The following is a 27526-nucleotide window of genomic DNA, read 5'->3' as shown; positions in this document are numbered from 1 at the left end:
TAGGCTGAAGGATGTTTTGTACAACACGGGGAATATAGCCAATATTTTGTAATAACTGTAAATGGAAAGTAACCTTTAAAATTTGTATTACTTTTTTTTTAATTTTTAAAAAAGACAATAGACAATGGTTTTACTTTTGAATTAAAACTACCTCCAATAATACAATGAGATTTCAACCTTTGGCCTGGGATATAATAAATAAAATAGTGAATTCTATCAGTCACATGTATCAGGTCTGGCTTTCCAAAACAAAAAATGGGAGAGAAATATTCTAGTGACATCTGCTAGAGGAGGGGTCAGCAAAATTTTAAAAACTTAAAAAACAATCTTAAAAACCTATAATAAAATTGTAATTTAAATAAAATAATTTGGGCTTTGCAGATCATAAAATTTCTATTGCAACTCTCAACTCTATCCTTGTAGCATGAAAGCAGCCAAAAACAGTACCTCTGAAACTTAAAACCTTTGGCAGCAAAGGAAACCATAAACAAGATGAAAAGACGACCCTCAGAATGCATGAAAATATTTGCAAATGAAGCAATTCACAAAGGATTAATCCCAAAATTTATAAGCAACTCATGCAGCTCAATATCAAAAAAACAAAAAACCCAATCCAAAAATGGGCAAAAGACCTAGACATTTCTCCAAAGAAGATATACAGATTGCCAACAAACACATGAAAGAATGCTCAACATCACTAATCATTAGAGAAATGCAAATCAAAACTAAAATGAGGTATCATCTCACACCAGTCAGAAAGGTCATCATCAAAAAATCTACAAACAATAAACGCTGGAGAGGGTGTGGAGAAAAGGGAACCCTCTTGCACTGTTGGTGGGAATGTAAATTGATACAGCCACTATGGAGAACAGTATGGTGCTTCCTTAAAAAACTACAAATAGAACTACCATACGACCCAGCAATCCCACTACTGGGCATATACCCTGAGAGAGCCACAATTCAAAAAGAGTCATGTACCACAATGTTCATTGCAGCTCTATTTACAATAGTCAGGACATGGAAGCAACCTAAGTGTCCATCGAACGATGAATGGATAAAGAAGATGTGGCACATATATACAATGGAATATTACTCAGCCACAAAAAGAAACGAAATTGAGTTATTTGTAGTGAGGTGGATGGACCTAGAGTCTGTCCTACAGAGTGAAATAAGTCAGAAAGAGAAAAACAAATACCATATGCTAACACATATGTATGGAATCTAAAAAAAAAAAAAAAAAAAAAGGTTATGAAGAACCTAGCAGCAGGACAGGAATATAGTCGTAGAGAATGGACTTGAGGACACGGGGGCGGGGTGGGGGAGGGTAAGCTGGGAAGAAGTGAGAGAGTGGCATGGACTTATATATACTACCAAATGTAAAATAGATAGCTAGTGGGAAGCAGCCACATAGCACAGGGAGATCAGCTCAGTGGTTTGTGACCACCTAGACGGGTGGGATAGGGAGGTTGGGAGGGAGACACAGAGGGAAGAGATATGGGGATATATGTATATGTATAGCTGATTCACTTTGTTATAAAGCAGAAACTAACACACTATTGTAAAGCAATTATACTCCAATAAAGATGTTAAGAAAAAAAAAAGGGATTTAGCTGTATTACTATAAAACTTCATTTACACAAACAGGCAGCAGGCTGGATTTAGCACACAGAGTGCAGTTCCCAACTCCTGCACTAGAATATTAGCTACATAAAGCCTTTGTTTTGTTCCATTATGTATAAAAAGCATGTAGAACAGTGCCTGGTAAATAGCAGGCACTCAATAAACATTCATATAATACTCTTTGAAAAGAAAAAGGAATCCCCAGTTCTATTATATATCTATTCCATTTAATGTGTATTTCTAGAAAAGAGGGAGGTCATTACAGAAGTACTCAACCTAAGGGTAACTTGTATCTAAAATCTGATCTGCAAATCAAGATTAAACTATGAAGCATGGTTAGTAAAGTCTCTAAAAGAATAATGTACCCATCATCTAACTTAACTACTGTTTTAAAGGGCCATAACAGTAAACCTTTGTATAAGTAAAAAAAAAAAAAAAAAAGAGAGAGAGAGTTCCATGTTCAAAATAGAGCCTTTAGGAAAATGTTTTTCTCATTATAATTTCAGAAACAAGAAGACATCTCTCCTCACTTGTCCCAGAGCCTGAGAATCCCATTAAGAGCAACTTTCATGGCAGAGTCTTATGGTTATCATAAACAATCATAGGGACTACAGTGGCAGAGCACCAAAAGATCAGGAATAAACATTCAAATAAGCAATTAAAGAAATAAGGATTTGCTAGACCAGGTAGGATGAAAATAATTTCTTCTTTATTTATGGAATTATATTTCCTTCACCTTTGATCACTCAGCCAAATGGTCTCTTTCTCAAATAAGATATGGAAATTACAAAGATCCTAAATAGTAGGGTTATTTCTTATATTAAAAAAAATAATACTTACAGACTTTCTGATATCTTTGGAAGAGAGATCAATTAATTTCTTGTTCATAGACCATTCTTCATCAGTTTCCATTATGGCTTTCTAAGAAACAGCCATTTGTCAATTAAAAAATAATGCACAAGTAAATACAAAGAGTTTAAAAGTAAAGTAATATGGTGAATTAATTATAAGGTTTAATATACATGTTAGGTTATTAGTTTGAATGACTTTAATTTCTGTTATTTAAAATTGGAATTTCTTGATTTCATACAAGTCTTATCTTTAGCCAAAATAATACTATTTTACTCATTCTTAACTCTTGTACTAACTTTAGCTCACCTTTACATGACAAAAACAATCCTTAGTAAGACCAAGCAACTTAATATTGAACGGAATTTGTGAACATAAAGTTCACAAATTCCTTACTCCATTCATAGACATCTACTCAAATAAATTCATTTTGTTTTATTGTTCTTCTTCCATATATAAGAACAGTAATTTATGTGCTTTCTGGCAACCAAATACTTGACCTATTTCTGGCCATAGAAAAGAGGAGTAAAAATGCATGGGAAAAAATACATAGACATGGAATTATAAGACTTTCTAAGCTAATCAATATGACTAGTATTTATGGTAAAGAAATATTTAATAGAAAGAAAAGCCATGGTGATAATTATAAAATAATCTCATTTTTATACATCATTACTAATGAAGTAAATTTTAAAGGTGAAATTAACATTCAAATAAGCATAGTTTAAATACATCAGGTATACTGCTGCTCCCTATTTAAAAGACATGGATTGCTTGTGTTGACATTATAATGTAGCACATTCAATATAAAATTGAAGCTAAATCAAATAAGTACATCTTTAATGATCATATAAAAGATACAATATAAAAGAAAAGTAGCATACCATTCTGCTAAGAGATGACATTTCTGTCACCCACCATAAGCAACAGTAGCTGCTCTATGTTGTGCCCTATGTACTTCAATACCTATAGTCACAATCTCCTAGGGCTCACTGAGGAAGTACAAGAGGAAAAAAAAAATTGAAGAAAAGCATAATAATCTCTTTCTCAATTGATTCTGTTTAATACAGGACTGACATGGGTTTGGGAATTATCTGGATTGTTTTCCTATACTTTACTAGCATGACTTCAAAGCAAATAATCAGATGGTTTTCAAAAATTTCTATAGGAAAAGTTGATTTTCACCACCTCATCAACCTTAACAGGTTTAATAATCCTTTTTTAAAATAATTCTTTTTATTGGGATTTACAGTCCATATTAATTAAAATTTACCATCCTATATTGTCTAAATGTTGCATTTGCAAGTTTCTATACCACCTCATAAAACATTATCTTCTTCTTTAATTGTACACGTTACTATTTCATATATGGTTCTACATTTACAAATTTATAAATTATAAATTTATAAATTACACTGCACTCAGGCCAGTATCAAACAAACGCTATTTAGTTAAACCTGCTTGAACATTATAATGACACAATTGCTTAAGAACTCTAATCATTTATTACAATGTCCAAAGATGTATGTCAAGGTTAGATTTTAGTTTCTTTTTCAAAGAGCATGATGAGGTATTAAATACTAAAACTTGCAGCAATAACTTGTCTCTGCAATTGTAATTTTTTTTTTTTTTTAGCAATTGTAATTTGTACTGTTTGCATGTAACTATGTTTGGCCCTAAGGAATTTAAATTATAAATTTCTAGAGTCATGACTACAATTTTGACTTGAAAGTATTTCAAGGTAGAACTTGATTTTTCATTTGAGAAATGAAAAATTAAAATTATAAATTACCATTTGATAGTATATTCATACTGATAAGTAAGCATGCTTTTTAAAGGTCAAAATCCCAAATTTCTTCTACAGAAATTTATATAGCAGAATTTTTGTGCTTTACTTCATTTCTTTATATGATATAAAATTTCATAAGTACATAGGAGAAAAAATATCAGAATAAAGATAACTATTCATAAAACCATAATACAGCAAAAAATAAGTATGCCTGTAAAGACTATCCATAAATACCTTAAAATAGATGGGAGCCATACCACCCACTTCCTTTGGGAGAGGAATGCATTCATAAACCATATGATACTGTTTCTTCATGCTCATATTCGTTTCTAAAAAGATACAGTCCAATCCTTTATCTTCAAACATCTTTACCAATGATTTTCTAAACATCTGAAGAGAGGAAATGGCTAGGTAAATAACACACTGAGAGGAGATTCAAAATATGAGAACAATAAAAAGTATAATAAATTCTTTTAAAATTAAAAAAAATAGTAAACAATGTTTGAACTCTACAATGTTACCTTATACTTACTTTACTTTCTAAATCTACCACATAATTTCACATAGTTAAGCAATGTGTTTTTTATAACTGAAACGCACTCTGCTCAGTATTATGTATATATTGGAAACAGTGCCAGTAAACTAAAATAAGAAAAGGAAGAGATAAAAATCAAATTTAGGTGGTAAAATATATAGAACTGACAGTAAAATCATAGGAAAACATCCAAAAACCAAAAAAGGTACTCTGAGCAGGTAGGCATCCTTAAATTCAGTAACAGACATGCAGAATTCACTTCCAATTGTTTTTCTATCCTCAAAGTAACTTCATTTGCTGGTTCCCTTCATATGTCTTCTGATCCTTCACTTGCAAATTTTCACTCAGCATAATTCCCTAGAGATTCAACCAGGTTGTTGTTGAGACCCTGCCTAGTTACTGCCATGTGGAGATAGAAGTTCAGGTTTTCCATTCAAGCCTCTGTTGACACCCAAAAATAAGAAAGCCTACAAATTACTGCTGGGTAGGGGTTGGGAGTTCTGGGTTCCGACCAGGTCTCCTCTGATCGCTTATTATTGATCACTCATCACTATTCTATTTTCCACTCATTTTATAAAATAAGAACAAGTAGGAAAAAAAATCGAATAATTATAATTTGAGGTAAAGTAAAAAGGTACCTAGTAAGCAACAGATACAGGATTCGCTCTACATTTCTAACCACAGCTATATATATAAGCTCAGCATTTTTTAAAATAAAAAAATAGTAAACAATGTTTAAACTCTACAATGTTACCTTATAGTTACTTTACTTTCTAAATCTACCACATAATTTCACATAGTTAAGCAACATATTTTTTTTAACTGAAACTCACTCTGCTCAGTATTATGTATATATTGGAAACAGTTCCAGTAAACTAAAAGAAGAAAAGGAAGAGATAAAATCACATTTAGGTGGTAAAATTTAGGTTTAACTGTTGGATGACTGTTCTAGAGTCTATCTGGATAATAGCGAAGAAGACAGACTTAAGATGTCATGGATTATAAATGAAAACTCAAAAGTACTAAATTAGTGATACAAGAATAGTTCAATATTATAAAATATATAAACATCATACTTATAGCCTCGAGGACACATACACACTTTTAAGTACTTCATATATATATATATATATATATAAAATACTTTAATTTAAAAATATGAGTTTAATGGTATAATTTGAGGTTATCAACTCCATTAAAGCAGGATTTCCCCAAGTTCAATACAATAAATACAATATACATAGTTAAATAATATGCATTCTTTAAAATTTATATGAAAACTAAACAATGAAGAAAGTGTTTTAGTTCATTATCATAAGATACCAAAACTATTTTATGCTTCACAGAGATGTAGAGATCTCATGTTACAGGGGCGAAATAAAATTCCCGTATTACTAGTAGAAAACACTTCGTCCTTCAGGTAATCACTATTTTCCACGTTTCTAAACTATGATTACTCACCTAATTGCAATTCCTCATTTAGTTAACACATCTGGACTTATATTCCTTACAATATATTTAAGTAATCTATACTAGAGTGTTACGATTCTTACACATTACAAACCACATTACAAAAAACTCAGATAAACACACGTAAAGGAATTTAAAATAAATATTAAAGTATTTTCATTAAACATACCAAAGCTATTTAGGGCTGATGATATAATATTAATACTATAATTTATTCAAATTTTCTAAATAGAACATGTCTAAAGATAGGATTATCCTAAGATAAATGTTATGCGATAGTACAGAACATACACATTTAATTCAACACCCTTCATGAAGTGACCCCTCAAAAATGACATTAAGATAATTTTCAAAACAGCATAAAGCTATTAGAACAAAGAAAATATGCTAAAAATCAGATCACCCCATATTATCTGACTTAAACACTAGAAAGCTGGTTCACAGTTGGGTGATATAGGAGGAGGCAGTTTAGCAGGGATGGTAAAGAAGAAACCCATGCTACACTGCAGAATCCTCAAAAGGCTCAGGAATTGGCAGCACCAAGGAATTATGGAACTAGAGGTGAAGTTGTAATGAAAAACAATGGCACAGATGAAAGTCTTTTGAAAAAAAATAACTAACACACCGGATCCCCTCCTCCACACCAGCAGAACACTATAGGATAAACTTCTGGAGAAGGCAAACAACAAAGTTGCTGGGCTAGGAAAACCAGACACAGTTGAGAGTATACAGTCTGAAAACAGGGGCATCATAAAAAATGTTACTTAGTGTTCTTAAATGTTTGACATTCTGCCACACCAGCCTTCTTTCCCAACTCAGCTCCCAGAACACTGGAAAGCAGACATAGATGCTCTAGGCAAGAGACTGAAAGAGTGTTTTCTGGAGAGTCTGACTAGCCCCAAGAAAAAGACCCAATGGTACTAACACTGGAAGTTTTCCACTGAAATGGCCCCACAGTGAAGCCCACTGTAGATAAGCATCAACGACCCCACCACCATACCGCTAATTTGAGATATTTAAAAAATGGACCTACAGTATCTGACTATAACGTATGTTCAAGTTCATTTGTCAAACTGATAAGAATAAACTTAAAGGGGAACAAGTTTCACTATATATTTAGTAAAACTAAAAATTTAGATATTATCATTAGAAATCTGTGATTATTCCCACATGCTCTGCTGAATATCTTTGTATATTCTACTAAATACAAGGTCTAAAATTAAATTTAAATGTTACTAGAGGATGGTGATAAAAATTACTTGAAGGAAGTGGTCCCTGAATTTGCAAACATAATTTTTTGCTAAGTCAAGTCATTTTTAACATATATTCTCTAAAAGAGGTGAATGACCATAAGGGTATTAACCAGGGCATAATTAATTTGAGTTTTTGTACATATTTGAAAGTAAAAACAAAAATCAAAAAAAGTACATTTCTTTAAATAAGCTAGAATTCAGATATTTTCTTCATTCACTATCATAGAGTAATTTACACCTTCTAACAACTTCTTTCTATCACAGAAGAGAGCTATAATGCCATTATTTACATAAAACAATTTGGCTTCTCCCTCACTCAATTTTCTATAATGCATCTGGCTTACAAAATCTGCTAAACCATAATGTAACCTATACTAGTATATACCACACCTTTGGGCAGAATTAATGAGTGATTTTATCTCTGCATTTCTCACAACACCTGCATGATCATACATTCATGCATTCAGTATCTACTGAACTGAATAAATTTCTTCTTTATCCAACTCGGTGTTTTTCATCAAGTAACTTAATTTCTTCTTTTTTTTTTTTGGCGGTACGCGGGCCTCTCACTGCCGTGGCCTCTCCCGCCGCGGAGCACAGGCTCCGGACGCGCAGGCCCAGCGGCCATGGCTCACGGGCCCAGCTGCCGCACGGCACGTGGGATCCTCCCGGACCGGGACACGAACCCGCGCCCCCCGCATCGGCAGGCGGACTCCCAACCACTGCGCCACCAGGGAAGCCCAAGTAACTTAATTTCTTACAAAAACATATAACATACATACTAGATTCCTGTATAACTTAAAATCTTTTTGGCACTTTATTTTTGCTCTAAGTTAAATCAGTTTTGCATGTATACATTTTTAGAAAGCATTCCAGAAAAGTCCCCAAATAATTCTCAAAACCAAATCTGCCACACTTTCCACTTTAAATTATTTACTGCACTGGAATCCACTATTAGAAAAAGAAAAATTTTTTTCACATCAAATACACTTATCCACACTTTTACCCTTGCTGGGCCACAGATGCATTAAAACAGTTTGCCCTTTAACTTTCACAGCATAAACTAAAAGATTTCAGGGAGTTAAAAGACGGAATTTCATGAAATACAGTCAAAATATCTCCTCTCTTGGTATCTTTATCAGCATGATACAAAGACTAGTATTAGTCTCTTTAGAAGTCTTAAAATTTTCGTGTTTTCTAACTAGGGGTTCCTATAACCCCTATTCACCCTATTCACTTGTCAGTCATTAGAAAAACAGGACCTGCCTCCCTTCCTTCCTTCCTTCTCTCTCTCTCTCTCTTTCTCTCTCTCTCTTTTTCTCCCTTCCTTCCTTCCTTCCTCCCTCCCTCCCTTTCTCTCTCTCTCTCTCTATTTTGGTCATTATAAGGTCTTGCAATTCAGCAGCAATTTCACCCACGTTGTGCCTTTCAATTTCTTGAAGAATCAGACACAGACACAGACATTCATTCACACACACACACACACACACACACACACACACACACACACACACACACAATCCCTGAATCCAAAAGGCTATAAGGGAAAAGTATGGAAATTAAAGCTGGTAACAAAATCATGACAAAACATAGCAGCAGAAAAGGTCAATGCCATTATAGGAAAATATGACAATTGCTAAATGTAAACCACTAAGTTCCAAAAATTATTTTTTATTATCTGAAAACATCTTTCCTTTGGCTGTAATTTATTAGCTTACTGTGGTAAGAATGATTATTTCATGTTCCACGAAAGCAAATATTAGAAATCTTACATTGATTTCTTTTAAAGTAAAAATAATTATTACTTGATCATAGTTTATTTAGTAGACAAAAGCTTTCAGTTGTATACCTGGAACTAATATATTATATGACAATTATACCTCAATAAAAATTTTTATTTAAAGCTTTCAATAAAGTAAAAAGTGAGTGGTGAAAACATCATGACCCACAGTTATACACAACTATGGAAATGTATACTTGTTTAAATTCAGAAAGTAAAATCATTGAATGAAGGCATAAAACTTGTTAGAATTTATCACAATAGTGTGTAAAAACTGCTCTTGATCATTACAATGATCATGAGCATTATCATGCTGACCTGAATTTCCTCCCAGATGTCTTCATCCAATAAGGTAGCTGCTCTATAGTGCTGCAAAGGGACTATCAAGCAGTGCCCTTCAGTAAGAGATCGTAAGTTGGGTAAACATAAATAAACCTATGGGAAAAAAGATGCAAAGGCGAAATGTTATTGCTATTCTCAGTTCTGAAAGATGAGCCCCTCATAGGTTAACATGGCTAACAGTTAATAAAATAAACCTGCTCATAAGTAATATATTATAGTTTAATATTTTAAAGACATTCACTATTTAAAAATTTAAAATCCATGAAGATATCTTTCAATAATCAGAAACTTATTGCATAAGTCTCAATTTTGACTGCTATACCTCAAAGATTAAGCTTACCAAAGAGTAGAATGAATGACACTTTATCCTTCACCTGAGAAAGCTATATGCCTTCAAAGCCCTTGAAACAGCACAAATTTTGCAAGAATAAAAGAAATACATGACCTGGTAGTGATACGAAAGTTAAACTGATGCCTGTTAATCAGGTCTTCCTTCCCTCATTGGCTGGGAAAAGAGAAATAACCTCTGTATGGCTTTACAGCACTGGTTAAGTTCTATTTATTTACATACATGTATTACCTACAAGCTGGTACTATTTTTTCATTTTACACAAACTGTCTAAAAACAAAAAAGGTCAATTAGTATATATGTAGAGAGGAAAAGGTGTTTATAAGAACCATAAATATTCTTCAACGAGGCTTGATCCTATTTTCTATAATTTTTCGCTAGGTTTTAGCTAGAAAAATTTTATGTAAGAGAATTAATGAATTAATAAATTTATTTATTAATTGCTTTACAAAATTATGCAAATTTTTAAAACTTCACTGTAAGAGGAGAAACTAGGAGTGTGTGTGGATATGGCTATCTACTTAAATTTACAGTTAAATCCCCAAAATATTCACAATTAAAAACAATATCAGGAATAAGCACTGAAGAGGTGGCCAAGACGTTGGACTAGGAAGACCCTGAGCTCACCTCCTCCCACAGGCACAACAAAATTACAACTAATTACAGAGCAACTACCTGTAAGAACAACCTGAAGACCAGCAGAAAAGATACTCCACAACTAAAGACATAAAGAAGGAACCACAATGAGACAGGCAACAGCGCTGGAGATGCACTTTAGTCAGGACCTACACCCCCAGGTCAGCAACCCACAAACCAGAGGAATATTACAATTATAGAGGTCCTCCACAAGAAGCAAGGAGTGTGAACCCCACACTGGGCTCCCAGGCAGGGGACCTGCACCATGAAGATGAGCTCCCAGAATGTCTGGCTTTGAAGGCCTGCAAGGTTTGCATATGGGAGAGATCCCAAGGGCAATAGGAAATAGGGACTCCATTCTTAAAGGTTGTCTGCAAAATCTCACATGCTCTGAGTCCTAGCACAGAGGCACTAGTTTGAAAGGAGCCTGTTTCAGACCCACTTGCTGCTCTTGGAGAGCCTCCGAGACAGGCAGGAAGCAACTGGGACTCCCCCTGGGGACAGAAAAGCTGGCAGCAGCCATTTTTGGCAGCTCATTCTACCTCAATAACACCAGCACTGGCAAGCACCATTTCAGAATCCTCCCTCTAGCTTATTAGTGCCAAGGACCAGGCCTGTCCTCCAGCAAGCTGGCATCAGCCCTGAGCCCTTCTACATGCAATGAACCACTTGAGAAGCCTACCCCACCGACCAGCAGACAGCAGCAGCCCCACATCCCATAGGTTGAAACAGACAACAACGAGAAAAGCCCACCCTGCACTCCAGCAGGCCTGCAAGTTGTGCCAAGAGGCACCACAGCCAACTAAGCTGGGGTTCAGCCCCACATACCAGCTGCCCAATGGAAGTTGACCCTACTGCAACAGAAGGGTACATGCAGTCCATATAGGGGGCACCCCTAGGAATAGGGCTCTGGTGACCAAAGGGGTGCATGCTGCCAGGCTCCAAAGGATGTCTCTTATATAAGGCTACTTCTGAAGATGGGGAGAAGTAACTGACATACTTAACACCGAGTGAAAAAACACAGAATTGGGTAAAATGAGGAGATGAAGGAAATGTTCCAAGTGAAGGAACAAGACATAACCTCAGGAAAAAAAAAAGAAAAGCAACTAAACAAAGATAAGCAATTGACCCAATAAAGAATTCAAGATAATGATCATAAATATGTTAACTGAACTTGGGAGAAAAAGGGATGAACACATTGACAATTTCAAAAAAGAGTTAGAAAATACAAAGAAGAACCAAAGAGAACTAAAGAATACAAGAACTAAAAGAAAAATATATACTAGAACAAAACAACAGTAGATTGATTCAGAGGAACTGATACAGAGGAACTGATCAGAGATCTGGAAGATCTGGAAGACAGAGTAGTGGAAATCTCTCAAGCTGAACAACAACAAAAAAAAGGGTTTTAAAAATGAGGACAAATAGAGAAAGACCTCTGAGACAACATCAAGCATACTAATATTCACATTATAGGGGTCCCAGAAGGAGCAGAGAAAGAAAAAGGGGTAGAAAATGTATTCAATGAAATTATGGCTGAAAATTTCCCTAACCTTAAGAAGGAAACAGATATAGGTATAGGAAGCTATGGAGACTTCCAAACAAGATGAACCCAATGTGTCTACACCATGACACATTATAATTAAAATTGCAAAAATTAAAGACGAAGAGAGAATCTTAAGAGCAGCAAGAGAAAAGCAACTAGTTACATATAAGGTAACTCCCATAAGGCTATCAGCTGACTTTTCAGCAGAAATTGCAGGCCAGAAGGGAAGGGCATGATATCTTTAAAATGATGAAAAGAAAAAACCTACAACCAACAATACTCTACTTGGCGATGTCATCATTCAGGTTTGAAGGAGAGTTAAAGCATTTTAAAGATAAGCAAAAGCTGAAAGAGTTCAGCACTAAACTGGCTTTACAAGAAATGATAAAAAGACTTCTCTAAGGAGAAAAGAAAAGGCCATACTAGAAGTAAGAAAATTATGGTAAGAAAAGTCTCACTGGGAAAGGGAAACATACATTAAAGGTAGTAGATCAACCACTTACAAATAGGAAGGTTAAGAGATAAAAGTAAAAAAATTATCCATACCTGCAATAAGTAGTTAAGGGATACACAAAACAGAAAGATGTAAAATATGACAACAAAAACATTAAATGTTGGGGGGAGGGCAGTAAAATGTAGTGTGGTTAGAATGAGTATAAACTTAACAGATTAATTTAAAATAAAGATTATATATATACATATATATATATATGCAAATATGTATGTTGCTACATATGAACATCATGGTAACTAAAAAAATCAAAAACCAGTAATAGATACACAAAAAAGAAAAAGAAATCCAAATGTAACACTAAAGACAGTCATCAAATCACAAGGAAAGAGAGCAAAAGGAGAAGAAAGGAATGAAGAAGAACTATAAAAACAACAGGAATACAATTAACAAAATAGCAACAAAGACACAGAGCAACTAATTTGGTAAAAAAAAACAAGAATGATACATATGCTGCTTCCAAGAGATTCACTTCAGATCTAAAGACATACATACTGAAAGTGAGGAAACAAAAAATTGTATTTGATGCAACACGATACACCACATAAAAAAACTGAAGAGTATAAATCATATGATCATCTCCATAAATGCAGAAAAAGCTTTAGACAAAATTCAAGACCCATTTATAACAAAAACTCAACAAAGTGGGTATACAGAGAACATACACCAATATAATACAGCCATACATGAAAATCTCACAGCCAACATTATACTCAACAGTGAAAAGCTGAAAGCATTTCCTCTAAGATCAGGAATAAAAAGGATGCCCACTCTCACCATCTGTGTTTAGCGACAACAGAGAAGAAAAAGACAAAAAAAAGACTGCAAATTAAAAAGAAGTAAAACTGTCACTGTTTGCAGATGACATGATACTATACATATCAAATCCTAAAGATGCTACAAAAAACTACTATAACAAATAAATGAATTCAGTAAAGTTGCAGGATAAAAGATTAATATACAGAAATCTATTGTTTTTCTATATATTAATAATAAATTATCAGAAAAGGCAAGAAATCAAATCCCATATAAAATTGCATCAAAAAGAAGAAAACACCTAGAAATAAACTTAACTAATCATGTGAAAGACCTATATTCTGAAAACTATAAGACACTAATGAAGGGAACTGATGATACAAAGAAATGGAGAGATATCCTGTGTTCATGGATTGGAAGAAATAACATGGTTAAAATGTCCATATTACTCAAAGCAATCTACAAGTTTAATGCAACCCATATTAAAATAACCATGATATTTTTCACAGAATAAAAGATCCTGAATAGCTAAAGCAATCTTAAGAAAAAAAGAACAAACTGTAGGTATCACACTCCCTGAGTTCAGCTGATACTACAAAGCTACAGTAAAATCACAACAGTATGGTACTGGCACAAAAACAGACACAGAGATCAATTAAGTAGAACAGAAAGCCCAGGAATAAACTCATGAACCTATGGTCAATTAATCTATGGCAAAGGAGGCAAGAATATACAAAGGAAAAGACAGTCTCCTCAATAAGAGGTGCTGGGAAAACTGACCAGCTACATGTAAAAGAATAAAATTAGAACAGTTTCTCACACCATATGCAAAAATTAACTCATAAAACTCCTAGAAGAACACTATAGGCAGAACACTCTGTGACAAAAATCATGGTGTTATGTTTTCACATCAGTCTCCTAAGGCAAAAGAAACAAAATAAAAAATAAACAAATGGGACCTAATTAAACTTAAAAGCTTTTGCACAGCAAAAGACACCATCCACAAAATGAAAAGACAACCTACTGAATGGGAGAAAATATTTGCAAATCATATGACCAATAAGGGGTTAACATCCAAAATATATAAACAGCTCATAAAATTCAATATCAAAAAACCAAATAACCCAATTGAAAAATGGGCAGAAACTAGAACAGATATTTTTCCAAGGAAGATATACAGATGGCTAATAGGCACATGAAAAGTTGCTCAACATTTCTAACCATTAGAGAAATGCAAATCAAAGCCAAAGATATTACCTCACATCTGTGAGAATGGCTATCATCAAAAAAGTCTATAAATAACAAATGTTGACAAGGATGTGGAGAAAAGGAAACCCTGTACACTGTTGCTGGGAATGTAAATTGGAAGTCACTACAGAAGACAGTATGGAGGTTCCTCAAAAAACTAAATATAGAACTATCATACGATCCAGCAGTTCCCCTCCCAGGTATACATCTGAAGAAAATGAAAACAATAATTGAAAAGACACATCACCCCAATGTTCACAGCAGTATTATTTACAATAGCCATGATATGGAAGCAACCTAAGTGTCCATCAACAGATGAATAGATAAAGAAGATGTAATACACACACACACACACACACACACACACACACACACACACACACACAATGGAATATTACTCAGCCATAGTAAAAGAATGAATTCTGCCAATTGTAACAATGTGGATGGATCTAAGAGGTATAATGCTTAGTGAAGTAAGTCAGACAAAGAAATACAAACACTGTATGTTATCACTTATATGTGGAATCAAAAAAAATAAAATAAGCAAATGAATAAAATAAAACAAATACAGAGAACAAGCTAGTGGTTACCAGTGGAGAGAGGGGTGGGGGAGGGGAAAATAAGGATGGGGTTTAAGAGATACAAACGTCTATGTATAAAATAAATAAGCAACAAGGCTATATTGTACAGCACAGGGACATATAGCTATTATTTTGTAATAACTTTAAATGGAGTATAATCTATATAAATACTGAATCACTATGTTATAAACCTGGAACTAACATAATATTGTAAATCAACTATATTTCAATTAAAAAATAAAAAATAAATAAAAGAAAAAGAAAAGGAAGCCAACTCTTGCCACTTGTATTTAGCCACAGCAATCAGACAAGTAAAAGAAATAAAAGGAATCTAAACTGGAAAGGAAGAAGTAAAACTCACTGCAGATGACATGATACTATATATAGAAAGTCCTCAAGATGCTACCAAAAATACTATTAGAACTAATAAGTGAATTCAGTAAAGTTGCAGGATACAAAATTAATACACAGAAGTCTGTGGCATTTTTATACACTAATAACAAACAATCAGAAAGAAAAAATTAAGAAAACAGTCTCATTTACAGTTGCATCAAAAAGAACAAAATACCTACAAATAAATCTTACCAAGAAGGTAAACAAATTGTACTCTGAAAAGTATAAGACATTGATGAAAGAAAATGAAGATGACAAAAATAAATGGAAAGAAATTCTGTGTTCATAGACTGGAAGAAGTAATATCGTTTAAAATGACCATACTACCCAAGGCAACCTGGAGATTCAATGCAATCCCTATCAAAATACCATTGGCATATTTCACAGAACTAGAACAAATAATTCTAAAGTTTGTATAAAAATACAAAATACCCTGAACAGCCAAAACAATCTTGAGAAAGATGAACAAAGTTGGAGGTATCACACTTCCTGATTTCAAATTATACTACAAAGCTATAGTAATCAAAACAGAATGGTACTGGCATTAAAAACAGACACATAGATCAATGAAACAGAATAGAGAGCCCAGAAATAAACCCATGCTTACATGTTCAGTTAATCTACAACAAAAGAAGCAAGAATATACAAAAGAGAAAAGATAGCCTCTTCAATAAATGGTGTTGGGAAAACTGGATAGGTACATGCAAAAGAATCAATCTAGACTACTTTCTCACACCATATTAAAAAAATTCAAAATGGATTAAAGATTTAAATGTAAGACCTGAAACCAGAAAACTTCTAGAGAAAACTATAGGTAGTACACTCTTTGAAATTGATCTTAGCAACATTTTTTTGCATATGTCTCCTCGAGTAAGGGAAACAGAAGCAAAAATAAATAAATGGGATTACGTCAAACTAAAAAGCTTTTACATAGTGAAAGAAATCATCAACAAAATGAAAAGGCAGCCTACTGAATGGGAGAAAATACTTGCAAATGATAGATAAGGGGTTAATATCCAAAATATACAAAAGAAGTCATATAACTCAAGACCAAAAAAACAACTGATTAAAAAATGGGCAGAGGACCAAACAGAAATTTTTCCAAAGAAGATATACAGATGGCCAACAGACACATGAAAAGATGCTCAATATCACTAACAATGAGGGAAGTGCAAATCAAAACCACAATGAGATGCCACCTCATACCTGGCAGAATGGCTATCATCAAAAAAACAAATAACAAGTGTTGGTGAGGATGTGGACAAGAGGTGACCCTGCTACACTGTTGGTGGGAATATAAATTGGTGAAGGCACTATGGAACACAGTGTGGAGCTTCCTCAAAAAATTAAAAATAAAACTGCCATATGATCCAGCAATTTCACTTCTGAGTATTTACCTAAAAAAAACAGAACACTAATTCAAAAAGATATATGCATATCAACGTTCATTGCAGCATTATTTACAATAGCCAAGATACAGAAGAAACCTAAGTGTTCTTCAATAGACGAATGGATAAAGGAGATATGGTATATATCTGTGTGTGTATATATATGTGTGTGTGTGTGTGTGTGTGTGTGTATATATATATATATGTACCATATATACAATGAAGTATAACTCAGCCATAATGAAAATGAAATCTTGGCATTTGCAACACTACAGATTGAAATGCTAAGTGAAATAAGTTAGACAGAGAAAGATAAATACCATATCATCTCACATATACGTGAAATCAGAAAAACAAAACAAATGAACAAACATAATGAAACAAAAACAGACTCACAGATACAGAGAACAAATGGTGGCTGGCAGAGGGAAGTGTTTGGGGATGGAGGTGTGAAATAGGTGAAGGGGATGAAAAAGTATTAAAACTCCAGTTACAAAATAAGTAAGTCATGAGGGTGTAATATACAGCATAAGGAATATGGTCAGTAATATTGTAATAACTTTGTATGGGGACTGATGGTTACTAGACTTTTCATGGTGATCATTTCATAATGTATGCAAATGTCAAATCATTACGTAGAACACCTGAAATTAACATAATATTGTATATCAACTATATTAAGTAAAACAAACAAAAAACAGTACTGATTCATTAGATGTAACAATTTTACTATACTAACGTTAAGATGGAAATAATAGATGAAACTGGGCACAGGGTATATGGAACTCTATACTGCCTTACAATTTTTCTGTAAATCTAAAACTGCTCTAAAATCAAAGTACTTTTTTTTTCTTTTAAGTAAAGGATAGTGTTAAGACAAGAAGGGGAGAGATAACTTTTATTTTTAAAAAAGAGGGAGAAGGCAGGGACAATTTATGATCAGAAGCTTACATAACTGTCTGACTCTAATGAGTACTCACATAGCTTCATTAATACATTTGGATTTACGACATTAACTTTAAGTATTAGAAATTCAAGCTGAGTGAGAATTGCTGAACTGCTTTAGAATACTGTTAAATTATTACTACCTAACGCAAAGTAATTCCTTAGAAACTCATAATCATATATAATTACTGAGGTAACAACTAAAAGGAATAATTTCTTACTGTTTATTCAGATTAATAAAATAACCTATTAGCTACAATAGATGGGATAAGCAGTCAGATACTGTAGTAAATAGATGAAATTCCTTCGAACCAATATTTCAAACATTTCTATATTAAAATATTCACGGATGAAAGGCTGAAGCTTGATAGCAGTTATTAAAGCTAAGATAGCATAATAAAGCATAGACCAAGAAAAGAGATTCAAATGGTATTAAAATGAAATCAGAATGAAACGACTAGTCTGAGAAGGAAGAAACATCAGCCAATGCTCAGTAAGTTAAAGGCAAAAGAAGATTTAATACCTTTACAAATCTCTAATGGAAAATGTGGATTACCTCACAGCAGAAGAGGAAAACTGAGACTAGGAAAAGGAATGTATGAAATAATATATGAGTTGAAGAAATAGAAAATGTCTCTTTACTGGCCAACAGTTTCCTTTCACTAGTTAATTGAGAAATGCCTACTTTGGGACACCGACTATAAGGTAGGAGGCTAAAAAAAGGTTTATACACTTCACACCTCTGGGCCTCCCCTGGACCTGGCCTGTCTTCAGTGCATTAGAGAAAATGAAGTCATTGAAAAAAACCCAAACTTCTTGTAAAGAATTACTGAAAACTTTGTGTTACTTTATGTTTAATTTATTCATACATTTTTTAAAGGTAGGGACTAGATGAAAAGGGAATGAAATATTTATATATAATGTCATAATTATGAAAATGCGAATGTTTATGTAACAATCTAGAAAAGAACATAGAAAAATTAATAAGTGATTAAGGTGGGGTTTTTGATTGATTAAATTTTGAATGGAATTTTTACTTTTACTTTTTGATAAAGTCTAGAGGAAAAGAAAGAAAAAGAAAAGGAAGGGTAAGGAAACAAAGAAACCAAAATCCAAATTGATAAATTGACTGTCTTAATGACCTAAAGATATTAAAGTCTAGAATTGGAATGGAAAAGTCAATGCCAGTTCTTTGGCTACACAGGTGCTTGTGTGTATGTGTAAGTATGTATATACAACAAACAAATTAATTAATATGTATATGTATATTCCCCAAACTATTAGTTCTTGAAACTAGCATTAATTGAACTTCCTCTCCTACCACTTTTTCTCACTCACTCCACTCCAGCTATACTGATCTTTTTTCTGTCCCATAAATGCCTGCCTTACTTCCTCCTCAAGGCTTTTCACTCACTGATATCTTTCTGAAACATTATTCATTCATAGCTTCATGTTGCTTGCTTCTTCTCATCTTTCATACCTTTACTAAAATACCTCCTCAGAGAAGCCTTCTACACCACCTTCTCAAAAAATACTCTCCCATTATTTTATCACATTTGCTCTCTATATCTGCTTCATAACAACACTTTCTTTTATATCAGGGCAATCATTACGTTTTTTATTCTCTGCTCTATTTCACTAGAATACAAGCTCCACACGTATATCTGATTTTCTACTTTTCCCCAGTGACTACTGAGGTTCTGGCATACATCAGGTACACAATAATTATTTACTTAATATAAGAATGAGGGATTGCATTGAAACTGTAGATTGCTTTGGGTAGTAGAGTCATTTTCACAATGTTGATTCTTCCAATCCAAGAACATGGTATATCTCTCCATGTATTTGTATCATCTTTAATTTCTTTCATCAGTGTCTTATAATTTTCTGCATACAGGTCTTTTGTCTCCTTAGGTAGGTTTATTCCTAGATATTTTATTCTTTTTGTTGCAATGGTAAATGGGCGTGTTTTCTTGATTTCAATTTCAGATTTTTCATCATTAGTGTACAGGAATGCAAGGGATTTCTGTGCATAAATTTTGTATCCTGCTACTTTACTAAATACATTGATTAGCTCTAGGAGTTTTCTGGTAGCATCTTTAGGATTCTCTATGTAGAGTATCATGTCATCTGCAAACAGTGACAGCTTTACTTCTTTTCTGACTTGGATTCCTGTTATTTCTTTTTCTTCTCTGATTGCTGTGGCTAGAACTTCCAAAACTATGTTGAATAAGAGTGGCACAATTTGTATGGAAACACAAAAGACCCCGAATAGCCAAAGCAATCTTGAGAATGAAAAATGGAGCTGGAGGAATCAGGCTCCCTGACTTCAGACTATACTACAAAGCTACAGTAATCAAGACAGTATGGTACTGGCGCAAAAACAGAAATATAGATCAATGGAACAGGAGAGAAAGCCAGAGATAAACCCACGCAAATATGGTCACCTTATTTTTGATAAAGGAGGCAAGAATATACAGTGGAGAAAAGACAGCCTCTTCAATAAGTGGTGCTGGGAAAACTGGACAGGTACATGTAAAAGTATGAAATTAGAACACTCCCTAACACCATACACAAAAATAAACTCAAAATGGATTAAAGACCTAAATGTAAGGCCAGAGACTATCAGATAAACTCTTAGAGGAAAACATAGGCAGAACACTCTATGACATAAATCACAGCAAGGACCTTTTTGACCCACCTCCTAGAGAAATGGAAATAAAAACAAAAATAAACAAATGGAACCAAATGAAACTTAAAAGCTCTTGCACAGCAAAGGAAACCATAAACAAGACCAAAAGACAACCCTCAGAATGGGAGAAATTATTTGCAAATGAAGCAACTGATAAAGGATTAATCTCCAAAATTTACAAGCAGCTCATGCAGCTCAATAACAAAAAAACAAACAACCTAATCCAAAAATGGGCAGAAGACCTAAATAGACATTTCTCCAAAGAAGATATACAGATTGACAACAAACACATGGAAGAATGCTCAACATCATTAATAATTAGAGAAATGCAAATCAAAACTACAGTGAGATATCATCTCACACTGGTCAGAATGGCCATCATCAAAAAATTTAGAAACAATAAATGCTGGAGAGGGTGTGGAGAAAAGGGAACACTCTTGCACTGTTGGTGGGAATATAAATTGAGACAGCCACTATGGAGAACAGTATAATTGCTTTATAATTCTGTAAAAAATAATTCCTTAAAAACTACAAATAGAACCACCATACGACCCAGCAATCCCACTACTGGGCATATACCCTGAGAAAACCATAATTCAAAAAGAGTCATGTACCAAAATGTTCATTGCAGCTCTATTTACAATAGCCAGGACATGGAAGCAACCTAAGTGTCCATCAACAGATGAATGGTAAAGAAGATGAGGCACATATATACAATGGAATATTACTCAGCCATAAAAAGAAACAAAATTGAGTTATTTGTAGTGAGGGGGATGGACCTAGAGTCTGTCATACAAAGTGAAGTAAGTCAGAAAGAGAAAAACAAAAACTGTATGCTAACACATATATGTGGAATCTAAGAGAAAAAAAAAAAAGGTCATGAAGAACTTAAGGGTAAGGCAGGAATAAAGACACAGACCTACTAGAGCATGGAGTTGAGGATATTTGGAGGGGGACGGGTAAACTGTGACAAAGTGAGAGAGTGGCATGGACATATATACAGTACAAAACGTAAAATAGATAGCTAGTGGGAAGCAGCCACATAGCACAGGGAGATCAGCTAGGTGGTTTTTGACCACCTAGAGGGGTGGGATAGGGAGGGTGGGAGGGAGGGAGACGCAAGAGGGAAGAGATATGGGAACATATGTATATGTATAACTGATTCACTTTGTTATAAAGTAGAAGCTAACACACCACTGTAAAGCAAGTATACTCCAATAAAGATGTTAAAAAAAGAATTAAACTGCCAAATACTGAAATAAGTGACTATTATTAGTGACTATTAAATAAGTGAGTATTAACATTTATCGAAAGAAGTGACTATAAACATAAATGCTTGGTATATAATGGGATACATGTGTGGTATACAATGATGAGTGAAAGTTATCTATGCCGTCAGAGCACTTACAAACTACTGAGGGAGACACTCAACAAGTAAAACAAACTACAGTTGACCCTTGAACAACATGGGTTTGAACTGCGTGGGTCCAATTCTACATGGACCTTTTTCAATAAATACTATGGTACTATATGATCCAGGGTTGGCTGAATCCACAGATGTGGAATTGCAGATAGATGGGTGACTATGGGACTTGAGCATCTGTGGATTTTGGTATAGAGAGACTGCTGGAACCAATCTCCCGTGGAAACCAAGCAACAACTGTACAATAAACTTCTTCAAATTATGAGATATTCTATAAAGATACAAAAGGTTCTATGAGAAAGTAAAGGAAGAAGCAGAAGTTAGACTAAGTAGCTCTGAAGTGATTTTAATACTGAGAATCAAGTGCCAATCATGAAAATAAGATCACATAGATGGTAAATGGCAGAGCAAGAATTTGAATCCAGGTGGTCTGGTTCCAAAGTCTAGGGCCTGAGCACTACTCAATGCTGCCTCTCTACAGAGAAGAATTACACAAAATGGGAGCTTCATATCATTTAGATATTTATACTCGCTCTAAAAAGATTCTAAGAATCATGGGAACTTAGAAAATATTTGAAACAGAATGAGACAAGACAGATTTCTTAGAATCTTATGAAGAAATAGGCAAATTTACATATACCACTGAATGGTTTCCTTAGGGCAATAAACGTTATATTTCTTACCTTAACACCTATTGCAACAATAAGGTGCTTGGGAAATTGAGAGCTGTCAAAACAATACAGACAGTTTTCCATTAGTGCAGCAAGTCTCCGGTGCTCAGCAATAGCTTTTTTCCTCTGATTCTCTTCCTCTTCACCAAAACATTCTCTCTCAGCTGCTCTGGAGACAAACATGTCATCCAGAGTGTAATAGTCTCCATCTGTTTTTCCCATAAACTGAAAAAACAAAATAATAGTAGTGGGGAGAAGGTAGTAGTTAATTCAGTTTATTATACTGTGGCATACTGAAGTCATATCTGTAAGTCCTGTGATAAAACTCTTACATTAAAAGAAAAAAAAAAACATGATTAAAATTTAAGCTTGACCTGCAAGGACCAAGTTATTATCATCATCATAGCTAAAGTTTACTGAGTATTTACTATGTGCAGTTCTATGCAATTTGATTGTTTTATACTCCTATGATGAGGGAACCATTACCATTTCTATTTAATAGATGAGGAACTTGAACGACAGAGAGGTTAAGAACAACCTTCACTTTAAAATTAGCATACACTCTATTAAACTTACAAGCCAATTTGCTAATATGTATATTGAGAGCATTGAGAGCCACGTTCCCCTTTCTCTTTTAAAAATAATTTTCTTTTTCATTTGTTTTTATTGAGGTAACAATGATTTATAAAACTATATAAGTTTCATGTGTACAAAACCAAATTCTTTAATAAGTCTTTTCTAACACCCTTTTACTGAAATACTGAGCAATTCAACATGGTGTGCATTCTGCCTTGCTGCAATAAGTAATAAACCCAACTTGTTTAACTCTGTGTGCCCCTGGTGGTCTTTGGCTAACAGCCACTGACAGTATCAAGAAATACTGTTAATTTGTGTGTGTGTGATAATGGTGTGATAATGCTAAAAACTTCTGTTAAAAGTTTATTTATTTTTCTTATTGAGGTGTGGTTGGTTTCAATGTTGTGTTGGTTTTGGGTGTGCAGCAGGGTGATTCAGTTATATATATGTGTAAATAAATATGTATATGTATATGTATGTGTATGTATATGTGTGTGTTTTTTTTCAGATTCTTTTCCATTATAGGTTATTGCAGGATGCTGAGTGTAGTTCCCTGTGCTTATCAGTAGGTCCTTGTTTGTCTGTTTTGTATATAGTAGTGTGTATCTGTTAAACCCAAACTCCTAATTTATTTAAATTAGGAATTAAAAGTTTATTTTTATTAAAAAAATAAATCCCAGAACCTCATCTATGAAAAAATAAAAATAAAAAAAATAAAATTAGTATACGCTCCACATAGAACATAAAACATTTTTCAACTGTATCTCAAGGCACCTTCTCTATACCTCCCCCAACATAAACTGTAGCCAGGGTGATGTTTTTAAAACAAAAATTTTATTTACTTATTTTATTTATGTCCCTACTTAAAATCCTCAAAGAGCTCTACATTGTGAACAGGATCAAGTTCAAACTGTTGTTTGGCCTAAGTCATAGACACAGAACGGTATAATGGTTAAGAGCTTGGGCTCTATAGTCAGAATGACCATGGTAAAATTCTATCTCCTGTCTGTATAATCTTGGGCAGTTATTTAATCTCTCTGAGCTCTCTCTCTGTTTTATTTCCTCATTTTACAATGGCTATAACAATATTATCCATCTAATAAGGTTATCTTTCTTCATCCTTACAACACATGCCTGGCACACAATAAGGACTCATAAATGTGAGTCACCTCAGTCACATGTGATCACATCCCTACTCAAACTCTACACTTTGCCACCCTACTTTAGTCCCCAAAAGTACTGTTACCTTCAGGCTTTGCACATATTGCTCTCTGAGCAGTTCTGCCCTCAATTTCGCCATTCCTACCCCTACTCATTTTTTAATCTGAGGTTTAGATTTAGTTGTCACCTGCATGAAAGAACTTTTCTAGATCGTCCAAGCTCCTTCAGTACTATACTCACATCAGTTTCATGAGGACCACACTGTATCAAAACAGCTCATTAACTTATGTTTTTCTTCCATTAGACTAAGTTCTACTTAGTCTACTAAATACCAAAAAGAAAATGACTGTTTTCATCTTACCAGATACTTAAATAGATATGAAGAAAGCCAGAGTGCCTGTACTCCTGTCAGAGAAAGTAGATTTCAAAGCAAAGAATATTATGAAGGATAAAGAAGGTCATTTCATAATAATAAAAGACTTACAGCAGGAGGACAAAACAATCCTAAAGTTTATGCACCTAATAATAGTTTCAAAATATATGAAGCAAAAACTTGACAGAACTGTAGGAGAAACAGACAAACCCACAACTGTAGTCAGAAATTCAAATGCCACTCTCTCTACAATTGATAAAACAAATAGAAAATCAATAGGCAATAGAAGACTTGAACAAACTATCAACCAATCTGACATAACCAACAATGACAGAAATTGTATCCAACAGAAATTGTATCAGCAGAATAAACATTCTTCTCAAGTGCACAGAGAACATTTACCAAGACAGACGGCATTCTCAGACTTAAAACAAACTCTCAATAAATTTAAAAGAATTCAAGTAACATAGAGTATGTGCACTGAAAACAATGGAATTAGACTAGAAATCCCAACAGAAAGATATATGGAAAATAGTCAAGTATGCAAAAATTAAATAGTGTACTTCCAAATAACCCACGGATCATCAAAAAAATAAAATTAGAAAGTTTTTTGAACTATAATAAAACAAAAACAGGACATGTGAGAATTTGTGGTGTACTGTGAAAGCAGTACCTAGAAGGACAATTACAGAACTAACCACTTATATTAGAAAACAAGAGAGGCCTTAAATCAATGATGTCATCTTCCAACTTAAAAAACTAGAAAAAGAAGAGAAGTAAAACTAAATGTAAACAGAAGAAAATTTCTAAAATGTCATTATTGATAGAATCAGGTAAAAAGATTATTATCAGTAAGGTATTTCTCAGAGCACATTAGCTTCAGGAATTAATTTTTATCTTCTACTTTTTCTCTTTATTAATCTTTGATTATCTCTCTATTCTTCAGGTTTGTCTATTTATATGTAGTCTCCTGACTTACAAATTATTATTTTAACTTCAGACCTTTATCTCAACCATAATATATCAAATTTTGAAAAATGTCCAAACTGGTCACTAAAATTTTCATGAAAATAGTGACTAACTATATGCTAGATATTAATAGAAACTTTAAGTACCCTCTCAGCCAAATACCTCTACAACATAGGAATTGTCATTCTCCCTTCATATTAAAAAACTGAGGCTAAGAGAGACTAAATAACTTAATCAAAATCACATAATTATTAAGAGACAGCCAGGAATCAAGTTTGATTGTAAAACTGAGAGTGCCTGGCATATAGTGAGCCTCTCTCACTTAAGAAACCCATCTTTAAAACATAGAAAGGGAATACTGTGAATATAGTCTATGAAGCAGAATAAAGAATTAGAAGAAACCTTAAATTTCATCCAGAATAAACATACCCAATCAAGTTAAGGTGCATATTAAAAGAGAATACAGATATCTCATGGATATTTATCTTTTCTAAAATACATTAGTGAGCAGAATATGTACTTCTACATGTAACTTTACTTTCATATGATATATTGTTAAAATATTGTTATTAAAAATCAGTTCATAACTTGTCAGGGAATATATTCAATTCAAATAAAATCAGTTGAAAACAGAAGACAGTATTTCTAGTTTTTAAATCTATGTTCCATGAATGCTGCTGAACATCTCTGATCTATTCACAGTTTTTGACTTAAATAGGGGACAGTCTTCCAAATTAAGTCTGAATGATTCTTCAACACAACTGAAATATGATACTCATCTATCCCAGAACAATAATTCCCTCCTCCTACATCCTCTAATTATTTGCATTTTCCCATTATCTTCTCTTTGGGGTTTGACACAAAATGTTTTTACCTTTATCAGTCACGTACACATCTATGACCTTACCCCCAACCAAAAATTTTTAATGAACAGAGATAGTGGAGAATATAAGACCAAGAAGGGGAAAAGTGAAAATATTTGCTGGAGGAAAGGAGGTGAAGAAAACAAGAGGGGCATGAAAATATGCCTCTTTTTCATTTAGATAGAGTCCTAAAGAAAACTGATGAGATGGTACAAGATCAAGATAGTATATCATAAATTTTAGAACTTTGAGAATCTCTTTTCTAAATAAATAAGAAAATGTGATAAAATAGTTATAACATTAAAATGAATAAGATAAAAGAAAGGGGAGTAGATGTCAATACTACCCAAAGTGATCTACAATGTATGCAACATCTATCAAAATCTCAATGACGTTTTTTGCAGAAATAGAAAAAGCCATCTTAAAATTCATATGGAATCTCAAGGGACTACAAATAAACAATCTTTAAAAAGAACAAAGTTGGAGGTCTCACACGTCCTGATTTTAAAACGTACTACAAAGCTACAATAATCAAAATAATGTGATACTGGCATAAAGAAAGATATATAGACCAATGGAATAGAATGGAGATCCCAGAAATAAACAAACTCATATATGGTCAAATGATTTTCAGTAAGGGTGCCAAGACCACTGAATAGGGAAACGACAGTCTTTTAAACAAACGGTGTTGGGAAAACTGGATATTCACATGCAAAAAGAGATGAAGTTGGACCCTCACCTCACACCATATAAAAAAATTAACTCAAAATGCATCACAGACCTAACTTAAAAGCTAAAACTTTAAAA

General features: G+C 33.6%; 1 protein-coding gene across 2 annotated transcripts in view; it reads right to left on the bottom strand.

Moving 5' to 3' along the window:
• CWF19L2 (CWF19 like cell cycle control factor 2) overlaps positions 1 to 27526 on the bottom strand; it is a 193633-nt gene that overhangs the window by 22043 nt on the left and 144064 nt on the right. For both annotated transcript variants that reach the window (XM_030835999.3, XM_070046191.1), the window contains exons 13-16: positions 22790 to 23002; positions 9615 to 9731; positions 4493 to 4648; positions 2461 to 2541 (exon numbers count right to left, since the gene is read on the bottom strand). In XM_030835999.3, coding sequence (XP_030691859.2) covers positions 2461 to 2541; positions 4493 to 4648; positions 9615 to 9731; positions 22790 to 23002 — 567 coding nt within the window. The remainder of the gene's footprint in view (positions 1 to 2460; positions 2542 to 4492; positions 4649 to 9614; positions 9732 to 22789; positions 23003 to 27526) is intronic.

This window comes from Globicephala melas, chromosome 8 (genome assembly GCF_963455315.2).
Source record: "Globicephala melas chromosome 8, mGloMel1.2, whole genome shotgun sequence".
In the NCBI taxonomy this organism is placed as follows: domain Eukaryota; kingdom Metazoa; phylum Chordata; class Mammalia; order Artiodactyla; family Delphinidae; genus Globicephala; species Globicephala melas.
Note: the sequence above shows the minus strand (reverse complement) of the source record. Positions and strands in the feature narration are given on the sequence as shown.